Here is a 12,312-nt window from a genome sequence, read left to right as displayed (position 1 = left end):
TGATTAGTGTTTTTTTCTTCTTCAGAGTTTTAAAGTCATGTGAGTGCTACGTCTGAGGGTATGTGATTGATTCTGGCACCTCCATGTTCCTCCTCTCACAGACAGTCAGTCTGGTCCTGTGTAATCCCTCTAGTAGGATATAATTGGGATCATCCTCCCCATCCTCCCCTTTCAAGGGGGTACAATCCGCCCCCATAATGAGGAAGATTGGGATCAAGAGGTTTGTTCCCTCTTCCAAGGAAACCAGCTGCAAATTAATATGACAATGCATGAAACAAGCAATGTGCCAAGTGGTGCTTCTGATCAGATGCCTACAAACAGTGACAACCTTGTGACAAGAAGCTTTGTCATAACCATATTGTTTTTATTTTTATCATATTACATATTTTATAAAAAGATGATATCTCTACTTTGAGCTCCACCTGAACACTTAAGTACAACTTAGCTTTATTTATACATTCATGACAAAACCTGACATTCAAACTCATTGTAAAGGACTATGTTAACAGGTTCCCAGAGTCTTAGGATTTTATGACATCAGCAAAAAATTATAAGTTGACTGTAAAAGGTTATCCTTTGTGCCTTATATATGTGAGGATTAGCTCTGTTAGCTTTGATGGAGAATGCACTAGGGTCAGGGTGTAGTCTGCTCACTGGAATACTAGCCACCATGAATGGAAGTTTGATTATTAGCACTTTCTTTTTATGTGAATACTAAGTTCATACAATCTGCAAGGTTTCATCTGTAGGAAAAGATTTTGAAGAAAAAAAATCCCCAAATCTGATACATTCAAAACTGTCATTTCTTCCTTTAAGTGTGAGCAATGTTTAGAAAGTGGTTCAATGTGGCATGATCAACCACAACCCACTACAACATGTGCATAGAATGGAGCCATACCTGGGACAAGTCAAGTGCGACAGACTGGTATACGGTCGCTGATGAGTCACATGCTTCTCGTAATGGGAGTGGATTGCGCTGGAAACCTGTGTCGAGTTAGCTATTTACATTTGCTATCATCACAACCATTTCATGCAGACATGCAGGAGGGACTGTCTGAAATACAACCCCCCCCCCCAAAAAAAAAAGCTCTCCAGAATCCTTGAAGAAAAATAAGAATAAAACTACAACAGAGACCTTCAAGTGGTGTGTTACAGTATGATACAAATATACTGTATCATCCAAACTTTGTGTACTATGCAGCTTTTGTGTTTTTTTCCCCTTCTGTCAACTTGAAAGTGCAATCACTCTGTAAATGTGATGTCCCTTTCACAATCGAAATCTAAGCTAGCAAACATAATGTCACAATGCTTCAGGATGTGACCCATGGGGGCATTTTCTTGGGCAAACAAGTCTCTTGAAGGTCTACTGCACTGTGCTTCAGGGATCGTATTAAGGTTGGTAATTTGGTGACAGTTTTTTTGTCTTTTTCCCTTTTGACCCCTGTCACATTTCACTTTCTCTTGGTACATGCTCTGTAACTCGTAATCATGCAAAGAAAATGCTTTCTAATACGATCTGTCATTGGCCTGCTTGCAGACAAGACAAGGCATTGTAATTGATGGATACATAGGGGGAGGAAATAAAGAACAGTGATGACCTCTGAAAGTTTTATCAAAAGTTTTAATCACGGAGAAAGTTGCCTCCTGCATGATGAAAGAAGGAGAAAGACAGTGAGTGTGTGAGAGAATGAGATTGTGGGTCCTGGTTATGCAGAGTTTGCGATGAAAATAGAGTTCCTTTGAACAAAAGCAATGAAATCAAGATAATATGTGACCCGCTACAACAAAAGGATCCTAAAGTCGTTGACGGCTGTGCCGAGAAAATTGAGTTTGAAGTCACATTGATCATCAAAATTGGTCAAAACAATCAGATTTCTGTTTTTGGCATAATTTTGTAGTCTAATGTTTTGTCTATCATCTGCCAACATTTCGAAGCTGAATGATCAAACAAAAGGCAAGAAATTAGCGTTTTTCTGGGCCATGATTTTCTGAATTTCAATGTAACAGAAACGTGTCCGAAGATTTTGATTTAGCGCCGCAACTAGACTCCGCCCCTAGCAATGAGGGAGTGATCTTATTGGTCAGTGCGTGGCATCCTGATTACTGATTGGTCGTTTGTAGACCGCTGGCGCTAAGCTTGAATGAACATTGCAGAGGTCGCTAGGATCATACCTTCTATTGTCAATCGGTGAAAACTGTCTTGCATCCCCTTGATCATGTTAGCGTCAGAAGGAAAACTTTCAAGGCATTTTCCTCGAAACTCTTATTTCCTCGACCACTTGACATGCGCTAATAAAATCATTGATATTTCCGCAACCGAGTACTTTTATGAGTTGTGTTATATATGAAATTAAAGTAGAAGAGTAAGGGAACTTTCTATGTCATGCCATCTTCAGAAAATTGTCCTCCCTGACTTTCGGATCCTTTTGTTGTAGTGGGTCACATCCACATGACAACATGACAACATGAGAGCTGACAGGCAATTGCAAAATTTAAAGGGATGGTATAGTATTGGTGGAGATGAGGAATGGGCTTTTAACTTTTTGTGAGATACCAATAAACCACTTAATAGAATAGTACAGAGCATAAGTTTATTTGATGAAAATGGGTTTTGGAATGGTTGAGACATCTAAAAACAAAATAAAACAAAGCGATCATAATAAAAAGGTGGGTCAGCCATTACAAAACCAATTTTCATCAAATAAATGATGAATTCCTCTTGGAAGTACATACTCTTTCATATTTCATTAGATGTTTCTTGTTATCTCACCGAAAAAAGTTAGAAACGTGAAGTTGGCTCTTAACCGAAACTATTGTAAAACACAATATTTTCGCGGCATGAAATTTTTGTGAGTTGCCTCTAACATTCAATGCATATAATGTAGACAAGAACTTTTGTGTGCATTCTAATTTCGCGAATCTTGGCTCTCGCAAAATTCACAGAATTCCTCGTTTTACAGTATACAATCCCTTTAAACTATTTGTGTTGTCATTGTTAAAAATGTAAAAAACAGTGGAACATACTTAATTTTTAAAAGGAACATGTGTAAAAGGTGAACAAGTGCTCTTGGTAAGCTTGTAATCTCATGTTATGGAAAAGTGGGAACAGTAACTGTCCTCTTTTAGAAATTTGATATTAACAAGAAGAAATAGTTGAACTGAAAGGGGCTGTGCCAGCAGCTGTATTGTAATAGTGGTTCCTGACTACTTGTATACAAATATTTATGTTCACCATATCTGGGTAAATAAGTACCTGAAGGGTCAAAAGGTCTTGTCTGACCTCTGGGCTAAAAGCATAAACAGTTCTCAGAAAGACTTTGTAACCCTTTCACATTTTCCTCATTCATACTAAAAGAAGATATAGAGTGGGGGGGGGGGGGGAGGGAGAGAGGTTGGGGGTGGGGAGAGGTTTGAGTTTGATATTGGGCCTACCCATTGACACTTGTCAGTTGACTTGTCAGTGACGGAGATTTTTTACCTTCATGTATTTCAATATGTGGTACATACACCACTGTATACTGCAGGTACTTGTTCTTGTGGCTTTTTTTTTGTTTCATGCAGGCTGTTGTTATCAATTTGTTTACAAATTGACATAAGGTAGGGTATATAAATGTTGTCACTGGATAATAAATTGTTTTACTCTGACGATGCATTGCAAAATATGCTGTTTTTGCAAGATATTGTAGAGTCTTTAGATTGTTCCCTTTCAGTCTTCTAGATACCTTGATTGGTGAGGTTAAACAGGACCAGCCTGTTTTGATATAGGCACCTATATATAGGTGCTTAAAACAGGGTTCCCAGCCCATCAGGGAAATCAAGGAAATCAGGGGAAATTATTTCACTCTTTTCCAGTCAGTCAGGAAAAAGTCAGGGAATTTGATATACTTTAAATGCCTCAAATCAGGGAAAAGTCAGGGAATCTTAATTGGCCCAACATTGAAAGTAGTCAGTCAGACTCATTGGATGACTGGCTATGTGAAACTTGAAATGAGTTGAAATAATTATCATGGAATTTTGAGACTTCATCATGGAAAAATTAGGGAAAAATCAGGGAAAAATCCAGAGAATTTTGTATTCTTGAAATGCTGGGAACCCTGTAAAAGAGCATGAATGGATTCTATGTTCCTGCTCTTGTTTGTCTTTTTCACCCTGCATGATTTTAAAGCACAATTCATTTACATCAACTAATTGATGAAATGAAAATCAATTTTGATCCAAAACTTTGATACAACAAAGTCAAGTCATGGAGAAATAGGCTCTACTTATTTATCTGTCTGATATTCTGACTTTTACCCATTATCAAGTTATTGATGCATGATATTGATAAACTGCTTTAAGAAGGGACATAAAGGCATCAAGACCACTATGCAAACTTTATTGGAGTAGTCGTCTACATCTTCAGTGGTCATTCATCATTACCGCACTTGCTCATCCACTGCACCCTGTTCAAAAAAAAAAAAAAAAAAAAATGCCCGCCATTTTGTAGCCTTTTGTCAAGGCCCTCTCGCTGTAATGGGCGAGCGAAGCGAGCCCAGCCGAGCGCGCCAGCGCGAGGGCCTTTTGAGATCTGCTTCACACATTATTATTCATGACACGTGAACCCTTCTGAATACTCATTATATCGGGTTCCGGTCAACCAATAGAATGGCGCGCTCCCCGAATCCTCAGTCTTGGACGTGTTGTCATGCCTGTTCGCATGCATCACTGACCACCCGCAGAGGTCTGCCACAGAACTCTACACACTCTGTGTGTGTAGAGTTCTGTGTGGTCTGCGGCGTGCATTCGCTCCATTCAAATCGGGTTCGAGCAGACAGACACGCTGATTGGTCCGACTTTTGCTCCCGAAATCTGGGAGCAAAAGTCGGTAATTCAGAGGGCTAACAAAAGGATGCGAAGCAGATCTCAAAAGGCCCTCGCGCAACCCCACTCAGCTGGGCTCTCTTCACCATACAGCGAGAGGGCCTTGACAAAAGGCTAGCCATTTTGCAGCTAAAAAGCCTGGAGTACCCACAAGTGATTTATCATATCTGCCGAGGCATCTCCTGCCTGAGCACTAGTATATGAGCCCCCTTCCCAGCACATGTCCCCTCGTCAGCATATCCCTTTCATGTCGAGGGAGATCAGGCTGTGTAAGCCCGTCTGCCTCCCGTTTTTTGTGGGAGGAAGGAAGAATGATGAATCTGCCATCCATTTCAAAATGATAAATTTAGTCATGATCCTATCATCAGCAATCCTCGCAATTCATCAAGATTCCGAGTGTCCCCTGCAACGCGGGGACTAAGGTGTCTGTCATGGCAAGAGTAATGATGGGGGAAAGGGTTGGGTGGGAGGGAGAAGAATGAGCAGTTCTTCCTACAGTATATCTTTCCCTCATTTCAGACTGTAGAAGAATCTCTCTTGTAATCATAATTATAATCTCTATTAGAAAAAAATCAAGATTGCAATCGAGTTAATTCTTTTGTCTGAAAGCAAATTATTTTAATTGTGATTCTAGAATCACGATTAGTAAATCGAAGACCAGAGTTGTTTTCAGGTCTTGATTTGCTGGATTTGTGGTGCTCACTTCCCTACTGAAAGGCATGCCCTCCAGAATGTCATTAACCCGTTGAGGACGAGTACCGAGTATACTCGGGCAAGCGTCTATGGGAAATGCGTGTTGTAGCAAAATCAAACCGTCCTCAACGGGTTAAGGAGGTGGAGCTGAGCTTGACCTTACACTTACTTTCATCCACAGACTGCGCAAAATGTAATGTGATCTTCCCGTACTACACTAGCTGAAAGCATATTTTGCAAGTGTATCAACAGGTCACAAACTCGTATCTCCAAAACTCAAATCAAGTTACAAACATGATTCATAAACTTGATTATAAGAGAGATTTTTCTGTCATCTGAAAGGACTCTATACATTCGAGCTTTGAGCGTCTGAAAGGCCTGAAACTTTAATCATGATTACAACTGCAATTTATGAAGATAATTTCAAGAGAGTTTTCATTTTTTAAACCATGTGAAAGGTCTGCATATGTCCTCCAATAAATGCTGTCCTTGGTATTATGTAACAGAAGGGGAGGCCAAAGTCTTTGATGCAGGTACAAAACTATACATAATCATCATTATCCATGATAAACATTTACCAAGGATATTTGAGTGAAGATCTACAGCCTATACCATGTACAAGTGAAATTTCTTTCTGTGCAGACAGGCTTGCTGTTTTTCTTGGTTCTTTGTAGGTCAACAACTATCTTGTCACATGATACCCCCAGTCTTCTATCTCTCATTCTTTAAAGCTTTAAAAAACCCTCCAAATCTCACAAAAAACACCAAACTAATGTGGATCACGGTTTTAAAGTTAATCTTTTCCCCAAATCTCAACTAATGGATGAACCATACTCAACTTGAGTTTGTATGAAAATATCAATTAATCAGTCAGAACATTTTTTTTTTAAACCAAAGATTACTCTCCAAATCCTGTGATCTGATTTGTCCATGTCCCTCTCCCGTGGATTTTTGCCGATTCATCTTCATTTTGTATCATGGAGCATCATATTGACACTGTTTCTTTTCATGCATTGAAGCTGCCATGACTATTTCATCAAGGCGGCTAGGGGATGGATTATAAGCTGCTTTAATACGAGAAATTGCAACAGTGAGCCAGCGCTCATTTATCAATCCATGTTTTAAAATGCTGAATGGTGCATATAAAACAAGCATTGTATGTTTCTGGGGTTTTGTTTGTGCTATACATCATTCCAGTAAGATATGTTTCTTCCTCAGCCAGCCTTTCAATGTTGACTTCAGGAGAAAAGAACAGAAGAAAGAAATCCAACGAATCGGTCTATTCTTCAGTATCTTTTAAAAGCCAGCTCTTGAAAGAGATATTTCTTAGTGTGTCGTCTAACAGTGAAATACAATAGGGAAAATTGCAAATTCCCAAGTGCAGTTTAATGAGCTGGGAGGGGTTTAGTGACAGCCTCAAATGAAGAAGCTGAATGGTATTAACCTTCCACAAAGGAGCTTGTTAGTAATCGTATGTTTATTTCTGTCCTTTTAATGACTATTTTACACCTGACAGGAAAGATGTATCACCATTTCTTTGTAGGTAAATGATTTATTTTCACAAAAGTGTCAACTAATTTTATGTGTTAGGATTGACACCTGGTTCAACATTTCTTTTTCAAACTGCGGTATCAATACCCTTGCCATTGCAATATCTTAGCAAGCTATGCTGGCATAAATCATCAAACTATACGCAGTTTGATCTTTACATGAATCAATGTGAATTTTCGTGAGAGCAGTTGAGTGCCAAAAAAAAAAAATCACGAGAGAAAAAATGTTACTGAGAATGTTTTGTAAAGTAATGATAAAGCCAAAAAAAAGGGGGGGGGGGGCTTACAGGTGTAACTTTTAAAAAAATATCAGTGAATTTGACATTTTGGTGGCCTGAAAAAAGAAATGTAGCCCAAAATGAATGGAAACTTTATAATTCCTTATGAATCTGAAGTGCCTTATCAGGCCACCAAAAGAAAGATTTTTTTTTTTTTTTTTGAATTTGATGGCTCGACATCAATTTTTAGTGGCTCCAGACCACTGGGCCATTGCTGATATCGAGCCCTAGTGCAATCTGTAATTTAGTTTGCTGATAATTTGATTTTGATGTCAAAGATGATTTAGAATTTCCCCCTTTCTTCTTTACTTTTTCAGAGACCTGAGTTTTAACAGAATGGTGAAAATTGACAGGAAAGTATTCAGAGGAGCATCAGCATTAAGAGATTTGTAAGTATGAATTTACTCATTCTCCTTTCTTTGTACTGCAACATATTCCCATTGTTAGTACTATGATGGCATGAACACATTTAGATGATAAAAATGTGAACAAAAATATATCATTGATTTTGTATGAAATGTAGATGATTTAAGAACATAGTGGTACATGTATGCATTGCGGGATGTTATTCAACAAATGGATTTTGTCCATAGTTTGTAGAGCTACGCTGTATGCATAGTTTGTAGAGCTATGAAATCTTTGTGAATATATTTTGGAAGTAAAGCCACATGTGATTTTTTATACCCCCGCCAAACGAAGTTTGAAGGGGGTATATAGGAATCAGTGGACGGTCGGGCGGTTGGGCGGTCGGGCGGTCGGGCGGTCGGTCGGGCGGTCGGTCGGGCGGTCGGTCGGGCGGTCGGTCCGTTGCAAATCTTGCGTCGCGAACTACTTCCTCAGTTTTCAACCGATTCCCATAAAACTTGGCACAGATGTGTGCCTTGGGTTGTAGATGTGCAAGACGTATTTTTTGACAGTACCCAAAAGTACGTTGCCATGGTAACGGCATATTATGGGCAAAAATGGGTACAAATCTTGCGTCGCGAACTCCTCCCACAGTTTTTGATCAATTTTTATGAAATTAGGTACAGATGTTCATCTGAATATGTTAATGTGCAAGACACATATTTCCGCAGTGGCAAAAAGTGCGTTGCCATGGTAACGGCATGTTATTGGTAAAATATAGGGCAAAATGCTTCATGGCAAAACTGCTTCATCAGTGTTCTTCCAATTCTCATGGAATTCATATTGAATGTTTGTCTTAGGATATAGGTCAGCATGACACATTTCTTGACAGTGACAAAAAGTATGTTGCCATGGTAACAGCTCACATATTATGAGCCAAAATGATGGAAAATTTTGTGTTGCAAACTACTTCCTCAGTTTTTGCCCAATTTCCATGAAACTTGGTACAGATGTGTGCCTTTGGTTGTAGATGTGCAAGACGCATTTTTTGACAGTACCCGAAAGTACGTTGCCATGGTAACGGCATATTAATGGCAGAAGATCAAGGAAAGATCTTGCGGATTTAACTACTTCCTCAGTTTTTTGACCAAAGCTTATGAAATGTGGCACACACCTTGATCTTGGTGGGAAGATGTGGAAGACATATTTTTCAGACGTGTTGGAAGCTGCGTTGCCATGGTAACGGCATATAAATGGCAGAAGATCAAGGAAAGATCTTGCGGATTGAACTACTTCCTCTGTATTCGACTGAAGCTCATGAAATGTGGCACACACATTGGTCTTGGTGGGAAGATGTGCAAGACATATTTTTTGGACGTGTCGGAAGCTGCGTTGCCATGGTAATGGCATATTAATGGCGGAAGATCAAGGAAAAATCTTGTGGATTGAACTACTTCCTCAGTTTTTGACAAAAGCTTATGAAATGTGGCACACACAATAGTCTTGGTGGGAAGATGTGCAAGACATATTTTTCGGACGTGTCGGAAGCTGCGTTGCCATGGTAACGGCATTTAAATGGCAGAAGATCAAGGAAAGATCATTCCTTGGGTAAGACTGTCGTCACGGGGCGGGGGTATTAATCACCTTCAGTGATATTTCTAGTTTTCTTTGATATTGCATTGTGTAAAATGTATGCATGTGTATAAACTGATATATTTACGTGTCATACAAACAGTGAGTTATGTCAGAAACTTTGTCACTACCATTGCAGTGATCATAAGAATTAGTGTTAAAACTCATATCTTGGGGTATGTCATTGAAATGAATTTTTGATATCTACAACAATGTAGTACAGTATGTTTACAAAATCTTCTGGTGCTTTTTCTTTAATGCAAAAAATGCCTCAAGAAAAATGGATATGGCATTATATGCTACATTGCAACTCTGAATTAGAACATGAATTAGACTTCAAGTGATCAGTTTCTGTTTAAGAAGTATAGCTTTACAGCATGTAGTTACCGTAAAACCAGAAATGTTTGCGTGCATTTTAATTTCACGAATTTAGCGAGAGCCATTGGCTCCAATTTGTGAAAATTTCATGCCGTGAAAATATATCTTGCGTTACAGTAGCTTCAAAGTCATTGACATTGGTACAAGGAAACAGCTGTTTGTGTATGGTAAACCACCAGAGGAAGGCAAGTGTAGATGTTTTAGACAATACTACTGATGGTGGATTTAATGACAGACACATGATTGCGATTACCTGCCAGATGTTGATGTTTTGTAGGTCAATCATCGTATCTACCATCGAACAGCAATTTACTGGTATCTAACTTTACACAATGGCATGATTCCCCTAACAAACCACAGAGGATTTATGTGTTCATAAAGTGTGTCAATGAGATCAACTTTGAATCATTGTATATAATAGAACACAATCAGTGTAGAGGTATTTGTGCATCATGCATTGAGCTGATAGATTACACACTTACACTGTGAAAAAATCAAAAGCTGGCTCAAGCATCCAGGGATGATTATGAAAATATTCCTACACATTGATTTTCAACACCAGGGCCCCATTTAATATTTAAGATGTTAGGATAGTAACTCTTGCTGGAATGGCAACTTCCAATAGCAACAGCCAATCAGGAAGCTGGATTCTCGTCATTACCATGACAATTGCCATTCCAGCAAGAGTTGCTATCGTGTCAACTTTTTATGAAATGGGGCCCCAGGTGTTGATACTACCAGGGTAGTTTGAGCTGATGTATTACATTGTTAATCCAAGGCCAAATGCTGTCTCAAGACAGAAAAGAAGAAATAAGACAGTGATATCAGTGCATTGCTTTTTTGGCGTAAAGAAACACTTGAGCACAGATACTTCTTTTCTGCAAGGTATTGTTGCTGTGTGGCCAAGGTCTATACTGATTCAATAGGATGGATTAATCCTCTTCCGTACATTGCACTAATCCCTGTCATGCAACCAAACTTTCTGAAGGCTCGGGAAGTGAATTCTGTGTGAAACACGGATTGCACTTTAGGCAAACTTTATGAAGGAGAGGGCAAGCAGAAAGTCCCATCCATTCACTAAAATTCTTGATCAAGTCAATGATTTAAACATAATGTACCTGTATGCAAACCATCTTTTTAGTGAAAAAAAAAGGAAAATGGGCGACTATGCAGTCTCTAAACTTTTTTCAGTCATTGCCCTTTAAGAAGCTGGTACAATAGCTTAATATGAAATAAAAGCTTTATTTACTCAGAAATTATGAAGCTTTTTATTTAAGGTGTGTAAATACCTGTATTCAAGAAACAGTATTCTCCAGGTTTGAACCAGCCATTTCCAATACAGTTTATTCCAGACCACTTTGGTACTTTTTCCATATTTTCGGCACTAGTTTTATTCAAAACATGGCATTTCCTGAACTTCTTTAATAATGTCATCGTGAGGTGTTAAGAGCACATGATATCAGACTAGTGCTTCAATGTATTTTCAATGTATTGAAATGTCATCAATATATTTTATCTTTCAGACGGTTACATAATAACCAGATTCTGTGCATCATGGGCGGTTCATTCAGACCACTGCGGCTGCTGGAAATATTGTAAGTCTTCATTTTCATCAGTCTGTTATCTTGTAGAGTTTATGAAGCTCAGCCATCAAGTTCGTTATTCTCATTAAAACAAGGATTGATATATTAATGAAATTATTTGTTAATCAGCTGCAAAAAGATTAACAAGTTTTAAACTTATGTAATTTGCACTTGGATGTCTGTGTTATTACTTGTACCCCAGCAAATATTTCAAATTGGATTTAGTCATACAGTCATGTCCTTTTCATTTCTTATTCAAGGTCTTGTCACATTGAAAGACTCACATATGTGATATTAAAGGATTTTTGTTACTACTGCAACAACTAGAAACTTTAATATGTTGATTAGTCATTTCTAAGTTAGTTTCAGCTAGTAGCACTTGGAAATTACTCATTCATCTTACTGTAATCAAATGTGAATATTCTCGGCACAATGCTTATCTTGCCATGCTGCTGTAGTGTTTCAACATTTACTAGGCGTTGCTTATTATGTCCCTGTTGTACAATTGTATGCAATGTTTCATGTTTTATCGTATGAATTAACTATTTATGATATTAATCATTAACTGCTAAATTGTAACAGTTTAAAATTAGAAGAAATAATTCACATCCAAAATCAAATTGATGAAGAAAGTATTTTATGTTGCAGGATTCACATTCTTAAATTTGTACAAAGCCTTTTAAAAAAAAAAGCTGTCTTCCTGTAATGTTCTAATTGACATTGGCATAGCCTGTCAAGTAGCACTCCATTTCAGTAATATTCACCTACATTTATCTGAATCTATAGTAGTGACTTTTAAATAAAAATGATAAAATTTGCTCTTCCGTAGTTGTGGTTGTTGTTTCATTACACTAATGATGCTCGTAGGAGAATCTCATGGACTGTCGAGAGATATTTCTTGTGGTTTCTCCCTTTCCGTCACTCCAAATTAAGTTCTGCATCGTAGAGCAGATCAATGCCACAGTGATGCCCCAGCGATCTCTTCGCTTATTG

At 38.3% G+C, this 12,312-nt stretch overlaps 1 protein-coding gene across 1 annotated transcript in view; it reads left to right on the top strand.

Moving 5' to 3' along the window:
- LOC139735284 (slit homolog 2 protein-like) overlaps positions 1-12,312 on the top strand; it is a 165,147-nt gene that overhangs the window by 60,755 nt on the left and 92,080 nt on the right. Inside the window, exons 5-6 of the mRNA XM_071646040.1 lie at positions 7,699-7,770; positions 11,260-11,331. Coding sequence (XP_071502141.1) covers positions 7,699-7,770; positions 11,260-11,331 — 144 coding nt within the window. The remainder of the gene's footprint in view (positions 1-7,698; positions 7,771-11,259; positions 11,332-12,312) is intronic.

Source organism: Diadema antillarum, unplaced genomic scaffold (assembly GCF_040938485.1).
Source record: "Diadema antillarum isolate AM-2024a unplaced genomic scaffold, OU_Dant_1.0 seq00000569_RagTag, whole genome shotgun sequence".
Lineage (NCBI taxonomy): Eukaryota > Metazoa > Echinodermata > Echinoidea > Diadematoida > Diadematidae > Diadema > Diadema antillarum.
This window is presented reverse-complemented; position numbering and strand designations above follow the sequence as displayed.